This window comes from Carassius gibelio, chromosome A7, assembly GCF_023724105.1.
Source record: "Carassius gibelio isolate Cgi1373 ecotype wild population from Czech Republic chromosome A7, carGib1.2-hapl.c, whole genome shotgun sequence".
In the NCBI taxonomy this organism is placed as follows: domain Eukaryota; kingdom Metazoa; phylum Chordata; class Actinopteri; order Cypriniformes; family Cyprinidae; genus Carassius; species Carassius gibelio.
In genome coordinates, this window is record NC_068377.1 from 10,327,531 (window position 1) to 10,350,744 (window position 23,214).

General features: G+C 39.1%; 1 protein-coding gene across 9 annotated transcripts in view; it reads left to right on the forward strand.

Moving 5' to 3' along the window:
• The window catches only part of LOC128017684 (NACHT, LRR and PYD domains-containing protein 1a), a 105,777-nt gene that overhangs the window by 41,515 nt on the left and 41,048 nt on the right, over nt 1–23,214 (forward strand). For 4 of the 9 annotated variants that reach the window (XM_052603118.1, XM_052603122.1, XM_052603121.1 and 1 more), the window contains exon 8: nt 10,409–10,582. The exons of the other annotated variants lie outside the window; for them this stretch is intronic. In XM_052603118.1, coding sequence (XP_052459078.1) covers nt 10,409–10,582 — 174 coding nt within the window. The remainder of the gene's footprint in view (nt 1–10,408; nt 10,583–23,214) is intronic. 9 annotated transcript variants of the gene reach the window in all.

Consider the following 23,214-nt stretch of genomic DNA (forward strand, 5'->3'; position numbering starts at 1 on the left):
GTGCTGCGTTTGACAATTGACCACAACATTTTTTTGCATAGACTTGAACACTTTGTTGGCATTAATGGAAGTGCATTAGCATGATTTAAATCGTACTTATATGACCGCCATCAGTACGTAGCAGTGAATTAATTTGTATCATATCGATCACAAGTGCAGTATGGAGTACCTGAAGGCTCAGTACTAAGGCCGCTACTCTTCACGCTTTATATGTTGCCCTTGGGAGATAGCATCAGGAAACATGGTGTTAGCTTTAACTGTTATGCTGATGATACTCAGCTCTATATTTCTTCATGGCCCGGTGAAACACACCAATTTGAAAAACTAATGGAATGCATAGACGATATAAAAAACTGGATGACGAGTAATTTCTTACTGCTAAATTCTGAAAAAAAACCAGAGGTGTTAATTATAGGACCTAAAAACTCTGCATGTAATAATCTAGAACAATGTCTAAGACTTGATGGTTGCTCTGTCAATTCTTTGTCATCTGTTAGGAACCTAGGTGTGCTATTTGATCGCAATCTTTCCTTAGAAAGCCACATTTCTAGCATTTGTAAAACTGCATTTTTCCATCTCAAAAATATATCTAAATTACGGCCTATGCTCTCAATGTCAAATGCAAAAATGTTAATCCATGCATTTATGACCTCAAGTTTAGATTATTGTAATGCTTTTTTGGGTGGTTGTTCTGGACGCAGAACATGCAGCAGCAAGAGTTCTTGCTAGAACCAGGAAGTAAGACCATATTAGCCAGGTCCTGTCAACACTGCACTGGATCCCTATCAAACATTGTATATATTTTAAAATATTGCTTATTACTTATAAAGCCCTGAATGGTTTAGCACCTCAGTATTTGAATGAGCTCCTTTTACATTATAATCCTCTACGTCCGTTACGTTCTCAAAACTCAGGCAATTAACTCAGGAAAAACTCAGGAATCAACTGCGGGCAGCAGATCCTTTTCCTATTTGGCGCCTAAACTCTGGAATAACCTACCTAACATTGTTCGGGAGGCAGACACACTCTTGCAGTTTAAATCTAGATTAAAGACCCATCTCTTTAACCTGGCTTACACATAACATACTAATATGCTTTTAATATCCAAATCCGTTAAAGGATTTTTAGGCTGCATTAATTAGGTAAACCGGAACCGGGAACACTTCCCATAACACCCGATGTACTTGCTACATCATTAGAAGAATGGCATCTACGCTAATAATAGTCTGTGTCTCTCTTATTCCGAGGTCACTGTAGTCACCAGATCCAGTCTGTATCCAGATCAGAGAGTCACTGCAGTCACCCGGATCCAGTACGTATCCAGACAAGATGGTGGATCAGCACCTAGAAAGGACCTCTACATCCCTAAAGACAGCGGAGACCAGGAAAACTAGAGCCCCAGATACAGGTCTCCTTTAAAGACCTTGTCTCAGACTACCACCAGGACAAGACCACAGGAAACAGATGATTTTTCTGCACAATCTGACTTTGCTGCAGCCTTGAACTACTGGTTTTGTCTGGTCAGAGGAGAACTGGCCCCCCAACTGAGCCTGGTTTCTCCCAAGGTTTTTTTCTCCATTCTGTCACCGATGGAGTTTCAGTTCCTTGCTGCTTTCACCTCTGGCTTGGTTAGTTGGGGTCACGTCATTTACAGTGATATCATTGACTTGATTGCAAATAAATGAAGAGAGATGACATCACTGATTTCAATGATGAACTGCCTTTATCATTTTGCATTATTGACACACTGTATTCCTAATGAATGTTGTTCAGTTGCTTTGACGCAATGTATTTTGTTTAAAGCGCTATATGAATAATGGTGACTTGACTTGACTGTTTGCCCCGTTTTGAACTATAATAAAGACTGCTCGTTCAGTGCCATGGCTGCTGACTCTATTTGCTTTCATCTCTGTGCTCTCTGCTCTGCGTCAAGTCTGAATCTGGCCACTAAACTTTAAGATTAAACGGTTAATTTATATTCCTATAAAAATGGGAGAAAATGTAAATCATGGTTTGGCGGTCAAGGTCATTGTTTCCTTCATTGGTTGTTATAGAAGCATGACACGCGCTTGAGACTGCAAATGCGTGCTAGCTGGATGAACCTAAAATATGCTTTTTAACGTAATTTGAGCGTCATAGAAAACATTCATGTGACAGTTCACCTTAGATTTTGTTGCTGGTTTAAAATATATTAAATATGAGTCTGTCAAGTCTGCAGGCATTATTACTGTGCATGCACTTGCATTAACTCTGAGTCTGCATGCTCTGCTTCTGACGGCAGAGAGAGAGAGAGCCTCTACTCCTGGGGTAGGTCACCTAGAACCTCCGCGTCCCGTCCAGGGACCAGACATGGAGTTTCCAAAGGTCTGGACGGGGGTGCCAAACGGTGCCCCGTCTATGAGTCAGAATATCCTTCCTCAGAGGAATTGGCCAAGGAGGTGCTGTCGCGAGGAGCACTAGTTCGGGGAACCAGGTCCGAGTGGGCCAATACGGCGCAACTAGCAAGACTTGTTACTCATTTTCCCAGACTTTGCACAGTGTCTGTGCGAGAAGGCTCACTGGGTGAAACGCATATTTGCGTAGGCCCTGCGGCCAGCTGTGTGCCAGTGTGTCCGTGCTAAGAGTTCCCTCGGTCAGGGAGAAGAACAACTGGCAGTGAGTGGTCTCTGGAGAAGCAAACAGGTCTACCTGAGCGGCTCTGAACCATCTCCAAATCAGCTGGACTATCAGGGGATGGAATCGGCATTCTCCCGGGAGCATTGCTCGAGACAGCTCATCAGCTGTACCCCTGAGCAGGCCTGGAATGTGAACGGCGCAAAGTGACCTCAGAACCTTCCCGACTCCAAAGGAGAAGGTGGCGAGCGAGTTGCGACATGCGACAGGAGCATAAACTACCTTGTCAGTTGATGTACGCAAAGGTCGCTGTTTTGTCCGTTCGGATCAACACATGCTTGCCTCGTAAGTGACCTTTGAGACGGTTCAAGCCAAGGTGCAGTGCTAAAAACTCTAGGCAACTGATGTGCCATTGCAGCTGCGGCACCGTCCAAACCCCTGAGACTGCATGTCCATTCTACGTGTAAACTACAGCTGCCTGGAGATCTGCTCTAGGGGCACCCCTGCCTGGAGAAACGCAAGATCTGACCACGAGGTGAGGGTTTGGTGACAGGCCAGTGTAACTTGGACCCGTTGAGTGCCACGCTTCCACGCCCACCTCGGGACTCTGCCATAAAGCAAGTGCTGGAGTGGTCTCATATGTAACAGGCCGAGTGGTGTAAGTAACCTAGGAGCCTCAGAAAAAGTTTCAGTGGGACTGCTGTCCTGCCCTAGAACGTATTCAAGCAGGCTAGCACCGACCACTCATGATCCTCTGTGTAAAGGTCTTTCTTTTCATTTTTGATGAGTAGACTGTAGCATTGAAAACTTAGATGATGCATTCTTAACAAGACGAGAACAACAAGACTCTCCCATGTTTGAAATTAACTCACTGTAAATTTTCTAATGGTTTTTATGGATTTTACAATTTTATATTATAATGTTATTGTTGTTTTACTTCCTCCTTTCAACTCCATTAACAAACCAACATTTTACAATTACATTCAGTTCTCAATCCATCCCTTTGTGCCACCTGGCGGTACTTTCATGAATGATTTTAACATGCAACTGACTTGCAATTAATGCTGCGGCCCTGCAGCAACGGCAGTACGCGCAACAGTATTACCCATTCTGGTTGTCTACCTACTGTACTGTAGGTCTTCTGGGTCGCATCTTCCTCTTTTATGATGTGCCAAAAGTTTTCTATTGGTGAAAGATCTGGACTGCAGGCTTGCAGACTGCATTTTGAATTCTGAAAGACAATGCCACTATGAGAGGCTCTTTTTATTCAATTCAATTCAAGTTTATTTGTATAGCGCTTTTTACAAAATAAATCTTTACAAAGCAACTTTACAGAAAATTATGATTCTACAATATTTAGTAGTAGCTAGTAGTTTGTGCACATTTGACAGGATTTTTGAAAAAATAAAAATAATAATAATAATACAAGACGTAGTCAGCTAGACGATGAACTATCAATATTATTAATTAAGTTATTATATGATTCAGTCACACATTTAGCAATAATTGTTAGTTCTGTTTGTTGATTCAAGGTTAGCATCATCTGGGGTCCTCCGAGGGTCAGCATCATCTCTTCTCAGGTGTTCTGGATCCAGACTGGAGCTTGTGTAAATCCTAGTTACCACGGGATGTAAATCCCGTGGCGAAACATAGAAACAAAATAGAGACATCATTAGCATAGCTGCTGATCCAACAAAGTAAAATTAGTTTAACCCAAGCTAATGAATAAAAATGCACCTTTGAACAGATGCAACTACACTCACAATTAAAAAGATACATTATTCGAATGCTTGGCGAAAGAGATGTGTTTTTAATCTAGATTTAAACAGAGAGAGTGTGTCTGAACCCCGAACATTATCAGGAAGGCTATTCCAGAGTTTGGGAGCCAAATGAGAGAAAGCTCTACCTCCTTTAGTGGACTTTGCTATCCTAGGAACGACCAAAAGTCCAGCGTTTTGTGACCTTAGGGTGCGTGATGGGTTGTAACGTGGTAGAAGGCTAGTTAGGTACGCTGGAGCTAAACCATTTAGGGCCTTATAGGTAAGTAATGATAATTTGTAACTGATACGGAACTTAACCCTTAGGGGACTAAGCCCTTTTTGGTCCGTTTTCTCTATTTTTACATTTCGGCTTATAAACCATATGTAATGAGGATGGACCACCATGTATTTGGTATCAATGGATTCAGAAGACCCTAAGCTACCATAAGCATGCATGCAATATGTCTATAAAGGAAGTATGAGTGAAAAATTGTACAATAAACTAGAGAATTTCAAAGACAAAAATTAGATTTTTGTCATTTATTACTGAAAATCCTACCTCACACAACAATAGTTAAAAGTTTTTGACCCAAAAATATATTTTTCAAACTCTTTGCTTGACAGAAATGGGTTAATGTTCAATCAAATGTGTAAAGAACAATTAAATAATTAACTTTATTTACAAACAGTCCTAGGCGTTTTTATTTTATTTTTGGGACTAAGCCCTTTTTGGTCTGTTTTCTCTATTTTTATATTTGGGCTTATAAATCATATGTAAAGGAGATGAAACACCCTGTGTTTGGTATCTATGGATTCAGAAGACCCTAAGCTACTATAAGCATGCATGCAATATGTTTATATAAAGGAAGTATGAGTGAAAAATTTTACAATAAACTAGAGAATTTCAAAAACGAAAATTAGATTTTTGTCATTTATTACTGAAAAACACACAATATAGAACAGTTTTTGAACAAAGAAAATATATTTTTTCAAACTCTTTGCTTGACAGAAATGTGTTATTGTTTAATCAAATGTGTAAAGAACAATTCAATAATTAACTTTTTTAAAAAACAGTCCTAGGCATGCCAGTGAGCAAAGCAAGGCCTCTCCAGGCCTTTCCAGTAATTGTTCCAGAGTTTGTTCTGCCGTAAATCTTTTACTGCTTGCCATTTTGATAAAACAATTCTGTAATAATGCTGCATCTCTCTCGAATTTATCTCTTTGTGCTCGCTAATACTCCGATCGCGTTCTGCTTTCTCCACCCTGATGCTGATTCTCTGAACGCTTATTGATTACATGTCTTTTACTTTCGTCCAGCCAGCTTTTACAAGGCTACAGCAGAGCTACAGAGTCCTCTGAATCGCTAGAAGACATAACCTTCCTCTGATTGGGTTAGAAAAAGACTCCTCCCAGCGGCAATTTTTCCATTGGCTGTTGCTTGTTGAATCTGCCTAGCACAATCGTTTTCATTGGCCTGTTTACGCAGTGGTATTGCGCAATAAGGGAAGTGTTTAATATACAAACTGGACACCGCTGTTTTCAGCGGAATCTGAGGAAGACGGCAAAAAAAACCCGCATCTCTCTAGCATTAATAGTTTTTGAGATAACTACACATTTGTAAAAGTATGCCATTTTGGGCGGTACCGCCCAATCCGTCCCCAGAGGGTTAATAGGTAGCCAGTGCAGAGACTGTAAAATTGGGGTAATATGATCATATTTTCTTGACCTCGTAAGGACTCTAGCTGCTGCATTTTGGACTACCTGTAGCTTGTTTATTGAAGAAGCAGGACAACCACCTAGAAGTGCATTACAATAGTCCAGTCTAGAGGTCATGAATGCATGAACTAGCTTTCTGCATCAGAAACAGATAACATGTTTCGTAGCTTGGCAATGTTTCTAAGATGGAAGAATGCAGTTTTTGTAACATTGGAAATATGATTTTCAAAAGACAAATTGCTGTCTAATATAACACCCAGATTTCTGACTGTAGAGGAAGTAACAGTACATCCGTCTAGTTGCAGATTGTAATCTACAAGATTCTGTGTAGTGTTTTTTGGTCCAATAATTAGTATCTCTGTCTTATCCGAATTTAATTGGAGAAAATTGTGTGTCATCCAATCTTTTACATTTTTAACACACTCTGTTAGCTTAGATAATTGGGAAGTTTCATCTGGTCTCGTTGAGATATATAGCTGAGTATCATCAGCATAACAGTGGAAGCTAATTCTGTATTTTCTAATAATATTACCAAGGGGCAACGTATATATTGAAAATAGAAGAGGACCTAGGACGGATCCTTGTGGCACTCCATATTTTACTGATGATAAATGAGATGACTCCCCATTTAAGTAAACAAAATGGTAGCGATCGGGCAGGTAGGATCTAAACCATCTTAGAGCCTGCCCTTGAATACCTGTATAGTTTTGTAATCGATCTACGAGTATGTCATGATCTATGGTGTCGAACGCAGCACTAAGATCAAGTAAGACTGGAAATGAGATGCAGCCTTGGTCTGACGCAAGGAGCAGGTCATTTGTAATTTTAACAAGTGCAGTTTCTGTGCTATGGTGGGGCCTAAAACCTGACTGAAATTCTTCATACAGATCATTTTTATGCAGGAAGGTTCTCAATTGAGCAGACACAACTTTCTTTAAAATTTTAGACATAAATGGAAGATTTGAAATAGGCCTATAATTTGCCAGTACACTAGGATCTAGTTTTGGTTTCTTAATAAGAGGCTTGATAACCGCCAGCTTGAATGGTTTTGGGACGTGTCCTAAAGATAACAACGAGTTTATGATATTGAGAAGGTTGTAAAGCACTGCAGTTTATCTTTGGGTGCGATGGATGAAACTGAAGTGTTAGATGTTGTAGAATCTACATTCGCTATTGTATTTCTAATGTTATCTATTTTATCAGAGAAGAAATTCATAAAGTCATTACTATTTAACGTTGGTGGAATATTTGAATCAGGTGGCATCTGGTAATTTGTTAACTTAGCCACTGTGCTAAATAAAAACCTTGGATTGTTTTGGTTATTTTCAATGAGTTTGTGTATATGCTCTGCCCTAGCAGTTTTTAGAGCCTGTCTATAGCTGGACATACTGTTTTTCCATGCAATTCTAAAAACTTCTAAGTTAGTTTTTCTCCATTTGCGTTCAAGACTACGAGTTAATTTCTTGAGAGAGTGAGTATTACTGTTATACCATGGTACAGTACGTTTTTCTCTAACTTTTTTCAATTTGATTGGGGCAACAGCTTCTAATGTATTAGAGAAAATAGTGCCCATGTTGTCAGTAATTTCTTCTAATTCGTGTGTATTTTTGGGTACAATTATCAGTTGAGATAGATCAGGCAGGTTATTTGCGAATCTTTCTTTGGTGGCTGGAACAATAGTTCTGCCCAGATGGTATCGCTGCGACATATAGTTAATATCAGTTATACGCAGCATGCACGATACAAGGAAATGGTCTGTAATATCATCACTTTGAGGTACAATATCTATAGCAGTAAGATCGATTCCATGCGATATAATTAAATCTAGTGTATGATTAAAACGATGAGTGGGCCCGGTGACATTTTGCTTGACTCCAAAGGAGTTTATTAGGTCAGTAAACGCAAGTCCTAATGTATCATTTACATTATCAACGTGAATATTAAAATCTCCCATGATAAGCGCCTTATCAACTGTAACTAGAAGGTCTGAGAGGAAATCTTCAAATTCTTTTAGGAATTCTGTATACGGCCCTGGTGGTCTATACACAGTAGCCAGAGCAAGAGATACATTAGATTTCTTTTGCATGTCTGACAGAGTAACATTTAGCAGAAGTATTTCAAAAGAGTTAAACCTGTATCCTGTTTTCTGGGTAACATTGAGAATATCACTATATATTGTTGCAACACCCCCGCCACGACCAGTCTGACGGGGCTCATGCTTATAACAGTAGTTTGGTGGAGTAGACTCATTTAGACCAAAATAATCATTTGGTTTTAGCCAGGTTTCAGTCAAGCAGAGTAAATCAAAACTATTATCTGTGATCATTTCATTTACAATAACTGCTTTTGGTGCGAGTGATCTAATATTTATGAGCCCAAACTTTAAAAATTGTTTTTGTTCATTTACTTTAAATTTTTCTGGTTTAATTACGATAAGATTTTTTCTAGATCCTACATTATATTTATATTTATATTTTGACCTCACTATTCGGGGAACAGACACAGTCTTAATAGGTTTTACAGCGCAAGTACCTTTAGCATTTAAGCGGTTGGAACAAAACTCATCATAATGGTTATTTGAGAATTGTCTTACTAGTCACATGGAGCGAAGTCTCCTGGAGATGTTGTCTGAGAGAAGCTCAGCTCCAATTCTGCTGGGGTGTAATCCATCAGCGCGAAACAGTCTAGGACGCTCCCAGAAAAGATTCCAGTTATTAACAAATAGCAGTTTCTGTTTTTTACACCATGACAACAACCATTCATTTAAAGCAAAAAGTCTACTGAACCTTTCGTGTCCTCGTTGATACGTGGGCAGTGGTCCTGACACGACGATCGTCGCCGCGGGCGTCGTGCTGCGAACCGTCTCGATCAGGCTGCTGAAGTCCCTCTTCAGCGTCTCCGTCTGCCGCAGCGTGGTGTCATTAACCCCGGCGTGAAGCACGACCGCTCTGGGGCTCTCGCCGTCCTTCAGGATCGCGGGTACCTGCGCAGAAACATCGAGAACACGAGCACCAGGCAAACAATGAGTGTGCACTTTACCTTCGGCTAACGTAGCACTTACGTGTCGGACGATGGAGTCTCCGATGATCACAGCGTCGCGTCCTGTCTCGCGGAGGGAAGCGAATGGAGATCTCGAAGGCAGGAGGGGGAGAAGTAGTCGCCCGGGACCCAGCTCGCGTCCTCCGCTGTGGATGCACCCAGGGTCCGTGGTGTCCCGGCGTCGCAGTGAAGGACATCTTGTCGGAGTAGTCGTGGTGGGACTGTTAACAGCACGCTGTATACTTACCCCGGACTTGTGAGCGTCAGCCCGGGATGATTCCAGCGCGGCTCTCCGCTCTCTCAGCTGGGCCTGCCTATGTTCCAGGTCGCGAATCTGCTTCCCCACGGCCTCGAGTTCGAGCTGCACAGAGTGGAGACATTCATCCGCCATTAAAGCAAGTAACAGTGAGCACAGCAGTGGTAATGTGTGAGAATAGAGTATTAGCAATGTAAGCGCAGTTAGCAGCAACCACGCTTGCTGATGCTAACTGGCTAAAAGCTAATAGCGGACCCGGGAGATCAAAATAAAACTAGTGATAGCGAGGCGCTCTGATTGTTTTTGTTGTAGAATACAATAGAGGATATATTCACGCGTTATATAAACGGAAACAATGATGTATAAAATTGATTTTTAAGTTAAAAATAGTCAATGAAAAGAATATAGTGACGGAGCTCAAACGCAGTACAGCCGTCAACAACAAACAGGAAGTGACGTATCAACGTATTTTATTCCCAATCACATTGCCAATTGACCTAATAAGTTGCAAATTGGTCCTCCAGCTGTTCCTTATATGTATATTTAACTTATCTGCCCTCTTATTACTAACATTCCCAACTTTTTTGAAATGTGTAGCTCTTATGAAATCCAAAGTGAGCCAATAATTGGCCCCACAATTCAAAATGTCTCAGTTTAAACATTTGATATGTTATCTATATTCTATTGTGAATAAAATATAAGTTTATGAGATATGTAAATTATACCATTCCATTTTACTCTCAATTTGTACAGTGTCCCAACTTTTTTGGAATCGAGTTTGTACAATAGTAAGACTATAAATGCAGATGCAGTCAGTAAGTCACAATAGTGCTGCGCAGGAGAAAGTATATTTAGCCAAGGCATATGAATATTAATGCTGAAGATAAATGAGTTACAAACAATAAATAGATCTTCTACTGGAGATCCATGTGGACAAACCAGATTTATCACAAGAACTTATTGAGGAACGCTGTTCCTTTATTATTCTCACTGTATGACTGAAGAGTGTTATGGTTTTCTACAGGTTGAGGGATTGTGGAGTCGAAGATGAAGGTTGTGCTGCTCTGGCATCAGCTTTGAGATCAAACCCCTCACACCTGAGATATCTGGATTTGTCTGGAAATAATCTAAGAGCATCAGGAGTGAATCTGCTCTCTGATCTACTGAAGGATCCTCGCTGTAAACTGGAAACACTGTGGTAAGATTTTATAAATCTGTCAGCATCCTCCTAAATTTTGCTCCTTTGTTAATTATGAACAAAATGAAAACCAAAACTGTCATAAAGAAAGTTTCCTGTCAGTTACTTGAAAATATTGCTGTTTTAATATTCATTACATTCTTTCCAAAGTTTTTGACACAATTTTAAAATACTTATGATATTATTGGTTGAGTGGATGATCTAAAAACAGCGGTTTTATATCATACAGGTGATTTTAATGCACATAATAGTATTTGGGGTAGCAGAAACACAGATAAAAATGAAGTAATAGAATAATTGGTAGGATGTCAAGGCAAATTGAATGTATTACAAGTTTCTTTTCAATAAACAGCAATCAATTTTCATAAACATCATAGTGAATGGACTGATCTTGATAGTAGGTGACTAAAAACTGTAAATCAAATGCAAATCAAACCTGTGTTTTATAGGAATACAGACTAAACTAACCTTCCAATATTACGATGCATCTGTTTAAAAGATTAAAGATAAAATATTTTTTAAACACTTCACTGTCATTCATTTCATCATATATATATATATATATATATATATATATATATATATATATATATATATATATATATGTGTGTGTGTGTGTGTGGGTGTGTGTGTGTGTGTGTGTGTGTGCATCAATAAAATATATGTACAATCTGTAAAATATATATCTCTTATTACAAGACTGCAATCACTAGCAATCAGAAGAATACCAGTTAATCAAGTATCTAGAAAATATCTACTCTTTAAACAATGCATTAAATTACATTAAAGACAAAAATAAATTAAACAAGCAAATGAAATGATAACTCACATATATCTGGTCCACTGATGAAGTCATGTTTCAAGTCAAGTGAATTATTAATCATTTTCTAACAGGCGTCCAATACTGACTTCAGGAAAAGGGGAATAACCAATGACATTTGAGATAACAACTAAAACAGCAAGCCCCGGCCAATGACTGATAAAAATAAAATTGTTTGCGCGAGCAGAGGTGAGATGATCGAGCGCGAGGATGTGGGGAATGACCATGCGCGCGCGAGGGCTTGTATTGTGCGCAGAGTACATGTCACGCGCGCGAGTGTTTGAAATGAGCTTGCAGGCTCCCGTTACCTCGCGTCCAATTTAGGTTTACTCTCGAGTAAGCGATTTAGTGCACGCCAGCATCAGTTGTGCGATCGGATAATATTGTCATTGATTTGACGCCATACCAGTATCACAATTTAGCCCAAGCATGGCCGTCGCTAGTGGGGTGAAAGGTGGTGACGATTATAGGGGCCAACGGCTGGGGGAGGTCCCGCAGCAATCTCAACCGACTCCAGCCTAAAAGGATGCTCAGGACAGTTGATGGACTACTGCTGTGCGTCGTCACGAAAGCTTATCATTTTCACGTGTTATTAAGACTTACCACTTATCATTACTCGCGCTGTGTGGTGCGTACGATCGAGATCCGCGTATCACTGACAGTGACACTGAACCAAGCTCTCTTCTGTGAAGTTATCCTCGAAGTCCCTCCTGCACCTGAATGAACAAATACAAATAACAGTTTGAACAAAAAATATGCGAAATAGCCCAATTCAGTACAGCAGTGTTCTGGTGTTCAGGGCTCACGCAGAGAGAGGCGTCTCAAAATGCTTGAACACCGAGTTTGCTTCTTTTTGCTCTTGTGCCAATCTCTCTATCTATCTATCTATCTATCTATCTATCTATCTATCTATCTATCTATCTATCTATCTATCTATCTATCAAATTGGGACCAAAAATTATTCAGCACCTTATAAATCACCATGCATTGCTTTTTTTTTTTTTTTTTCTGAATTGCTAATGCAACTTTTCACACCACAGTCTGAACAAAATGAAGCATTGCTTGTACAAAGTATTGATAGTTGTGTAGATATTGTCATAATAACAGTTGTCTGTAGTTTTGGTTGATTGTAATCCATTAAATACATTTCTATCAAAGTTATGACATTATCAAGACGAATTTGTTCTGAAACAATAACTATAAGTTATTGTCATATTTTATAACCATTTTAGAAGCAATAGCAAATAAACTGTAATTATGTGAGAAATGTTGAAGGTGTCTGAATAAATTTTGGTTTGATTGTATATTTCTTGTATCTACAAACTTAAACAAACCTACAAAAAAAAAAAAATGAACGAACCTACAAATTAAACAATTTCAAACAGGGCCCACTGGTACAACCTTTAGTTGTTGTAAACCCCAGCTACGGCCCTGATCCCAAGTAATACAGGTAAAAGAAAAAATGTACCTTGGTGGTCAGAAATGCTCGAAAGCAGCAAAAAGGGAAAAATCTTTTAAATTTTTAAAAAGAACAGTCACCACAGAAGCAGTCATAGATTATCAAAAGAAAAGAGTTTTTGTTAAAAAGGTAATAAAGAATACAAAGAAAACAGCATGGCAAAGCTTCTGTAATACAATAGGGAGGGAAACCGAAATAAATGCAGTTTGCCATATGATAAAGAAGATGAATGAAATTGACAGCTACAGAAAGATACTTGTAAAGGAGGAAGGTGGGATGGAATCCATTTCAAATAAAGATAAGATCACAATGTTGGCTCAAACATTTGCTAAAGCTCATAGCATTGAAAACTTAGATGATGCATTATTAACAAGACAGGAACAAATTATGAGTATATATGGAAGTACTTGCAAGATGATGAGTTTAATTATTTAGAATTAAAATCAGTTACTAATAATTCAACAAATACAACACCAGGTAAAGATATGGTAAGTTATAAAATAGTAAGAAACTACCAGCTAAAGCATAAAAAGCATTATTGGAATTGTATAATTATATATGGAATTAGGATAGCCTTCCTAAGCAATGGAAGACTGCAATTGTGCTTACTCTAGCTATGCCTGGGAAAGACATAACAAAACCTTGTAGTTATAAACCCATCGCTCTCAACTATACACTATATAAAGTCATGGGGAAAAAAAATATTGTAAGGTGACTGAATTACATTTTTGAGAAAAGCGAAATGTTATCTACTTTTCAAAGTGGATTTAGGAAAAGTAGATCTACAGTAGATGCTTTGATACTTGAAATGAGTATCAAAGTTTAGTCAGAAATAAAAGCCCATATAATTAAATAATGCATGCTTGCAGTATTGTTTGACATAGAAAAGGCTTATGAACCAAATATTTAATAAAAAAAAATTAGATATCATATGATCCAGAGCATTAAGAATATGTTGTGGAGCAATTAAAACATCCCTTGGTCTCAAGACCGTATTTTAATGGTCTTGGTTTTGTCATGGATAAATTAAGTTGTTTTATGCATTTAAATTTAAACTAGACATGCTAAAAAACAGAATTAGGTAACAATAAAACATATGATCAAGATAAAATAAAACATTTTATAGGGCCCTAAACATGTATTTTTTGTAAAACTTGTAATACATTTTTGTGAAAATGTATGTGTTATGATTTAAATTAATTAAACATGCTTTTTAATTAATACAATTACATTTTACCATTAAAAAGGACTTGAGAAAACAAAATTAATCCAGAAAAATTTAAACAGAAAAAATGGAATTTGGAAAAAAATAAAATGGAATTTGGGGAAAAAATCGAACAGATTTCCCTATGATTGACATGTTCAATGATTGGTGATTTTCTTGTGACGTGATATGTTATTGTAACATGACTCAGGTCAGGATGCCTCATGGACTCAACACTAACTTTTTAAAACGTCTGTTACATCATCTGTTATTCAGTTTGCATATAAGAGCCACAAAGAGTTTGTGTGCAGTAAGACTCTAAAAAAAGAAACATTCTGTGATATGTGGCCTTATTAACCAAAACTGAATATTTTTTAAACCTATATTAAGTAAATAAAATACAGTGTACATGCCATGTTATATTTTATATACTGTTTGAGTATGGTACCAATTAAATTGTTTCCACCAAACATTTTACATATTCTTGAAGTTTTCTTAAGGTCTTATCTCAGACTCAACCCTCTCTGGTCTCAGTCTTGACTCGGACTCAACCCTTTCTGAACTCGGTCTTTACTCGAACTCGAATGAGCTAGTCTCGAATATAACACTGACAGTTGGTAGTGGTCATTTTCCTATCAGCAGCACAATTGGTTTAGATCTAAATGGAAAGAATGCCCAGGTAGAAATGTAAAACAGTGAACTGGGACAAATTTAAGGAATTATGACATGACAGATGGTCTGATTTTAGTAAGTCCATGGAAGATGTAGAGGTTTTTAATTATAAGCAATGTGAAATTTTTAAGAGTACTGCTGGAGAAGTTATAGGTAAGAAGAAGGCCAGTAACAGGAGGAAAGCCATCCCATGGTGGAATGAGGAGTGTTATGAGGCAATAAGAAAAAGGAATAAAGCACTTAACCCTTTACTTGTCATGCCCCATTTACAGCATGGAGACACAAATGACATACCCAAAATTAAAAGGTTGCTGCTTATGAGTCTTTCTTACTGTAACGAGGAGTCAGAGACATTCGGATCCATGTGCAATGTTTATTAAGAACTCTTAGTGATAACAGGCAGGGTTCAGACAACAGCATCAGCGATAAAGACAATCAAAGACAGGGCCGATTACCAGGCTTGAATCGGGGCGGGCGGCAGACAGTAGACAAGTCATGGGTAGAGCAAAGGGTCAGTAAGGCAGGCGGCAGAGAATCGTCAGGATCAGTAATGTAGTCCATAAGAATTTCAGTACTCTGGTGAAGGCCTGAGTGGCTCCATGGCTACCCCCTCTGCACTGATAATGTACCCCAGGAAGGAAATTTGTGTTTGATGAAACTCACATGTCTGTAGCTTGGCATAGAGTTGATGCTGAATGAGTCTCTGCAAGACCGCTTGATTTCGGAGTATATCAAGGTGTCGTCGATGTAGACGATCACACATTGGTTAATCATATCCTGGAAGACATCGTTAATGAGGGCCTGGAACACAGAAGGACTGTTGGCAAGCCCGAACAGCAAAACACGGTACTCGTAATGCCCGGATGTTGTAGAGAAGGCCATCTTCCACTCATCTCCCTTGCGAATGTGAATCAGGTTGTGCTCCTCCTCCTGGGGATGAGTGGACGGCAAACGTGTGAGGAGGCAGTGGTCTTGAAAGGATTGAGACCATTGAACGATGTCCTGGGTTGACCATGATATGCGTGGGTTATCTCTTTCCAGGCAGGGTAGACCTAGAATGATGGGATTCCGAGGTGAGTTAATGGCAAACAGTCGAATGGTTTCGGTGTGGAGAGCTCCAATTTGAAGCTTGATATCTGGTGTGATGTATTCAATTTTTCCTGAGCCCAGCTTACGACCATCAAGCGCTGCCACTGCCACCCGGGATTCACATGAAAGGAGAGGGATGTCATAAGTTTCAGCGAACGAGATGTCAATGAAATTTCCTGCATCCCCAGAGTCTATCATGGCATCAGTATCAACTCTCCTCAATGTTAATGACCACTGGTACCCCAAAAGAATGAAGGTGGGGGTCTGATGGGACAGGAGACTCTTAGATGACTGGCCTGCCTGCAGTACAGACACAGATGTTGGCAAATGCGTCTCTCTCGCTCCATAGAGGGTAGTTGGGTGGCACCGATCTGCATGGGCTGTGGCTCGGGGAGTCCTTGAGCGACCGGCCGGTCTGGTGAATGTCGACGAGTGCATCGGGAGCGTATCAGATTATCCAGACGAATAGCAAGATCCATTAATTGATCCAGAGTCCTTCCCTCCTCTCTGAAGGCTAGCTCTGATTGTAGATCATGGTTGAGCCCCTTGAGGTAGAAGAGCCGTAGCGGTTCTTCCTTCCAGCCCTTTTGAGCAGCGAGGGTGCGAAAGGCCAAGTTATATTCGGCAGTGGTGCTGCGACCCTGACGTAGCACAATTAACTCCTCTCCTGCGTCCTTTCCACTGGCTGAATGTTCAAACACATCCCGGAACTGGCGAATGAAACTGTCATAAGGGGGAAAAGACATGTGATTACCCTGCCACATCACTGTTGCCCATTCCAGTGCTTTCCCAGTCAGCAGTGAGCAGACATCACAATGTTGTGATGACGCAAACAGAATCCGCGACCTGCACGTGCACCTGCAAAGCGCAGACCACGAGCTCCACGCGACATTCACTTAACACCAGTGAGAACATTCTCTCTCTTCGTATTCCTTTATTCTCAGCACTAAAACGTCTCCTAACAAAGAGATTAAGACGGACCACGAAGTAAAAACAAAGAAAAGTACAGTCTTATAGAGTCTGTTAGCACACGTCTCACTGAGATCTTTTCGGATCCTCTGCACTTCATCGCGAATGTGCTTGATCCGCGTTATAAAGACCATTACTTGTATGCGGAAATAAGGCAGCGCGCACGAGAAATGATCCAGGCCGCGCTGGATGCGGAGAACCCGCGTGGAGACGGAGAAGCGCCAAGCGCAGGAGACAGATCAGAGCGCAGAAAAAAGACTGGTCTTTGCACCAGATGAGTGGCATGCACCATCGTTGTCTGATATGTTCAGTGGAATTCTGCAAGAAAGTGCCTCAAATAATAATAATACGTTGGCTATTTTGTTCTTAGGCTACTACACACACACACACACACACACACACACAAACATATATACATACATAATATCAGATTGTAGCCATATTTATGCTAGATTTTCTGCTAGATTTCTGCTTTAATTTGATAAAAAAAATTATTTATGCCCTGGCCCTATTTAAATACACTCTCTCAAATATGTCTCAAATGTCAGGCAGATGACAAGCTCAACTGCTCAACAGCTAGATGGTTATCTGTCTGAAGTCCCCATCCCCAGAAGTGATAACAGTCTTGCCAACTGGAGAAGTAATGCACTTTCTAGTCCTACATAGAAATATTTCAAATGCACTTCACCTAAATGCACTTTGTTTTTATGAGAGAACTGTTCATTTTAAAACCTTTCTGCAGGCCAGTAGGCCTGTACATTATTATTAAATATACACATGAGTGGTATACATTTTTTGTTTGAATTTTATTGTATACTGTGCATTGTTGCAATGTGCTTAATAAATATTTGCATCATTTGTAATTAAGTTTTTTTTTATGTTTTTTTTAAAATAAGTTATGTAATTGTAATTATCTTTGAAACTTTAATATTAATTTATGCAATTGCAATGTCTTAATTTTAGTAAAGTTAGTACACTGTCATAGCAATAAATGCAATGGTACTAATAATTGGCATAATTTCTTTCGGTGTTTCGGTTTCGGTTTTCGGCCTTGGTTTTCTCTTTTTCGGTTTTCGGTTTCGGCCAAGAATTTTCATTTCGGTGCATCCCTAGTATAATGTATAACAAATCTATTTCAACACCTGAGGCACTGTTACAATTAATGAGCTCTATGAACAATGCATGGGAAAAAAAAGACCCTGGACACAGATTTATGTATTTATATTTTTTGCCATAAGTCTTTTGTTACACCTTTGTTACACCTTTACTATAGTGATTATTTTGACTTTTGTCTGTTCTAGAGACGTTACAACTTTTTGATAAAGCTCAATTATTATTATTATTTTTTTTAAATAAGTTTCAAATTCATCCTTAATGCATTTATGACTGTAAAGCATATCTGTGTGTGTGAAAATTGTGATTAAAATTAAAATCGCAAAACTGATCAATTAAATCACAATAGGATTTTTTTTTTTTCATATCGCACAGCCCCAGTTCATTCAGTAAATATAGTTAACAATCTAGCTTCTGAGTGCTAAGTTATTAACCCAACAATAGCGGGGTCGGTAAATTTTTTTGCAGTGTGCCGCGCAAACATAAGTTTTTGTTTGTGTGGGCCGCGAGTTGAAAAAGGTTGGGAACCACTGTTTTAGAACATTTATCAAGCAGAATTTTTCAAGTTTGTTGGAACATAAATGTAAAGTTAAATATACATTTAAATTAAATAAATACAACCCCATAACTGTCACTGTCCCACCTATGGGACGCTTGGCACTATTTTTCTCTATACATTTTTTTAGTAATCATCATAAATCATATATAATTTGAAAGCTTAGAAGCCCAAGATTCATCCTGTGAAAAACATTTTGAAATCGGACATTGCTTTACTATGGAAATGGTACTTTAAAATCTAATGGCAGTCACCTCCCCCTTATCTTAAAAATTCAACTTCAAATCTGTAACATAACTTATTTAAACACAAGGCTTTAATTTTATACCAATTTAAGAGTAATACCTGTTATGTAAAATATTTATAATAAATAAAATAAAATTAATATAGTGCATATTATTTATAACTTTTTGACATTAATTTTTTGAAAAAATTCCACTTTTGCCAAAATCTCAAATCTCTTAAAAAAAAGAGACCAACGTTATTTTTATATTCAAAAGTGTTCATAAATTACAGCAATTTAAGCTTGGACAGTGCACTTTAATGCCTATTTAAAAAATGGGGGGTGATCAATTAAACTGAAAAATATAAACAATGAAATATATAAAAAATAAATAATAGTAGTGCTGCAAACACACTAGCAACGAGTAACATTTGTGGTATAAATGACACAGGACATCTAAAGTGCATTCTAATTTCAAACTTACATCGCAGTCTATTCATAATTAAAATAAAGTACAGTCAACCAAACATATAAAGGTTACACCGCCTGATAGCGACCTTTTTTTCAACCTCCATCAAAAACTTTTTAACACAACGCCTCCATTGTGGTGTATTCTACCAAACGTGTCCAGGATTTTACATCGGACACAAACGGTGTCACTCTTTGTGAAAATACTAAGACCTAATGCTTTTAATATAAAAATATTTTCTTGTATTCAGTGTGTGCAGACATGTGGTGGTTGCATGATCGTAAATAAAAAAGCTTAAATCAGTCATCCATTTGACAGTCTTTTATTTAAAAATATTCAAACAAAATTTGTACATTTAAAGAACATAAGGCATGCATATCATTTCACAGAGACATACATTTAAAAAATATGAAAATACAACGTTAAAATTCTAGCCACTGCTTTCGATCGAGCGTCTGTGATTTGAACATGGGTTCATCGGGTATTGTACAGGAAACTCTCTTTTTTTTGTTGTCTTTTTAGAAGGTCAGTCAGTCACAGGAGTGTGCACTCTGGGTTGTTTTTAAAGAGCTGATTGTACGTCTAACATGTTGATTAGGCACCTTGGTGAATGGTATGTTTAATTCATCAAACGCATGTAAAAACTCTGACCATCCTAGAGGTCTTCGATCATCCCGGACCTGGTGCCGTGACATTTTTTTTTACCAATCGAGCATGTGCGAACGCAGTACAGCTTTTCCCTTAAACACAAATTTGCAGTCCTTTAGCTTTATATATTTTGTATTTTTCACACTTCTCAATAGCACAGTTTTCAGAACATCGGCTACATTTTCTGAACTTCCATCATATCTGGATGTATCTATGCCACATTTGTCCTTAAGATCAGTGTCAGGGTGTGGTAATGATAGCCACTTAAAATGCCACTCTTGTGATCGCCTTGTTTAACAATTATTAAAAACCTGGTTGGGATGTTTGAGTAGAGTTTTTACAAAGGTCCAAATTGTTCCTGAGTAAAATATTTATTGTGGCCGTATCCAGATCATTCTCTACAACATGCTGTATGTTTTCACAACATTTTTAATTATTTCAGAAATCATATTTAAACCATTCTCCAGCAATTGCTTTACAAAATAGGTTTTTTGGCTGTTGCAGGGTCCAATGATCATACATGAGAATGGATTAATGAGTCTAAAGTCACAATTAGAAGTGTCCCGAACCCCTCTATGCATTCGTATCAGTAGCCATAAGGAAGAGTGGTGAAATTGGGTAAAAGCCTACGTTTATTATATACCACCTTGAACCTTTTGTCAACTGACTTGTGCAACGTGAAATTATTTTTATCCCTTAGGATGTTATCAGAAGGAGCTAGGATGTATTGTGTGTCGATGTGATACATCACATAGCTGTAAACCAGATCAATCAGGGTTTCTAAGCAGATAGCTTGGGAATTTTTAGCATTCAAATTTATACCCTTAGCCTTCATGCACATTTATCCTTTGGCAGTCTGGTACCCATACGATTTGGGTCCAGAAGATGCATATTCTACAATAAAATTCTTATCCCCGATTTCATCCATTAGCTTACCCAAATGATGTCCCAGAGGTGGTATCCAGTCACCGTCCCTAAACACAAATATAACATAGTCGGTGTTGTTATCCATCAGGTCGTACAACTCAAGCCGTGCATGAGTGGTTGTAAATGCTCCAATAAACACATTTATGTCTTGAGCCTTGCAATCGTTCCCTTCAGGACGACACGTCTGAATGAGTGCAACATCATCCAAGATAAATGGTAAATATTTCAAAATGTCAGTTTTACAGAAATTTATTTGGGTAAAATCTTTGGGGTGTGTGACGAGCTGGGTTTGTGGTAAATTTGATCTCATAGAAAATCTCCCCCATAACAAATTAAAATTAATTTGGTTATCAACCTCTGGGCTGGGTTGTGACTGATCTTTTCATGTCGATTGAGATCCCCTCTTTCTCATAATATTCCCTAATGTAATCTCTCTTTGTAACTCTTCTCATCCGTGACAATATCTAATGGGAAACCAGGCGCATGCCGCTTCAAATTTAAAAAATGTGGGATAGTCTCAGGCTTCAGTCTTCGCATTGTGACTGGGTGAAGAAGTACACGACACAAGGATCAAGGTGAGTTCCCCGAAGGGTGGGTTTTATTGACAACCGTGAAGGGGAAATAGCCAACGTGAGGGGTTTCCGGTGCTCAGTGCCTGGCCTTCTTCTCTCTTTCTCTCTCTCTCTCTGTGCGCAGTGCTGTGTGGGTCCGTGAAGTCCGTGTCTGGTGAGGGCTGGCGGTCACACGCTGCTGTCTGGAGGGAAACATAGAGATAAATAAGCAGTCTTTTGGAGACATCTCTCACCTCTGTATTCGTCGGGGCAGCTTATAAAGCCCGTCATTGATGGGCTGCAGGTGTGACCGCTCAGCCCGCAATAAGCAGTTCAATCAGGACCACTTCTGTCAAGTATATTTAATGACAATTCTAATTGCATACAGTTAGTGTTGGTGGTATGGTTATGTTCTGGGCAACACTCCACACGCCTGTCCATGCAGCCATGCTTGGACAGAGCGAGGAGAGCAGCAAGACGCTGGGGTACAGAACAGAACCATTATAAGCATACATAATTACAATTCACAATTGCATGAGTTGTAAACAAAATGCCACAGAGACTGCTTTCAATGAAGACACTGTAAAGAAAGAACAAGTTAGATCAGATTACAGGTTCAGTTGGTGGAGTTGGGGTTGGAGGAGGGAGTTAATTGCAAGCAGCAATGCGATGGAGAGACACTGAATAATGGGAATTTAAATAGACCGCAGGTGATAGGTGTCAAGACTGGATTGGTACACGTCAGGAACAGCTGACTGTCAGCTGATGCAAGCATGACCAACATGACCTGACTGAACAAACGCGATGCTCGATTTCAATCAGGACCACTTCCGTCAAGTATATTTAATGACAATTATAATTGCATACAGTTAGTGTTGGATGTATGGTTGTGTTCTGGGCAACACTCCACATGCCTGTCCATGCAGCCATGCTTGGACAGAGTGGAGAAAGCAGCAAGACAAACCCCCAAAACAACCATATGCCAAAACTCCAACACAACTGATGCAATTTGAATGGCCAGCAATGAGAAATGTTGCTTGATACTATATTTATGGGGGAAGCATCACCCAAACTCGGAGAGAAGCATACAACAAGCATGTTGCTTAGCTGCTTATGCAAAATATTTGAGTGAATAGTATGGAGGGGGGGGGGGCATACACCCCTAGCAGCAGCAGAAGCCTAATACGATGGAAGTTTATATATCATTCAATTTAGTCTAACATGCTGAAAAATCACATTAAGGTGGGGGGTGGGAGTGTCACCCAAAGTTAAGCAATAGAGGATGTGCAACAACAAGTATGTTCTTAAAATGCTTAAGCAACTGTGATTGTAAAGGGTGAAGCAGTCATTTACGCCCCTGGCAGCAGCAGTCTGATATGATGGCACTATTATCCAATTTTATGCATCTAGCATGCTGTAAAAATCACAAAGGGGGAAGCGTCACCCCAAGTTAAGCAACGGAGGATGTGCAACAAACATGTTTCTTAAAAATGCTTAAATCTCATGCCAATCCCGAGTACCCACAGAGCAGTTGTTGGGAACTCAGAAACGAAGACCAGGAGACTCTTGGGTAATCTTCAGCAGGATTCTTTTATTGAGAACGCTCTGCGTGGCGCTGTAGTCATCAATAGTCTAACTTGTCCTTAAGACATTGTAGATTTTATACATTCAAGTGGGAGGGATCCATACAGTAGAGGTGGAGACCATTTTAACAAAGCATGCAAAAGCAATCAGGAAGATTCCAGACACTGGCAACTTCCCAGCCTTGATCTTATCAGCATAACAGTGTCATTTAAATACAGAGGTGCCTGACAATATCAGAGACAAAAGGCACAGCTGTGTCTTGAGCTTAAAAAAAACAACTGGCAAGGAAGAGCACAAAGACAAAAGGACATTATCTCAGACACCTGATTTACCTCAAAATGTATATCA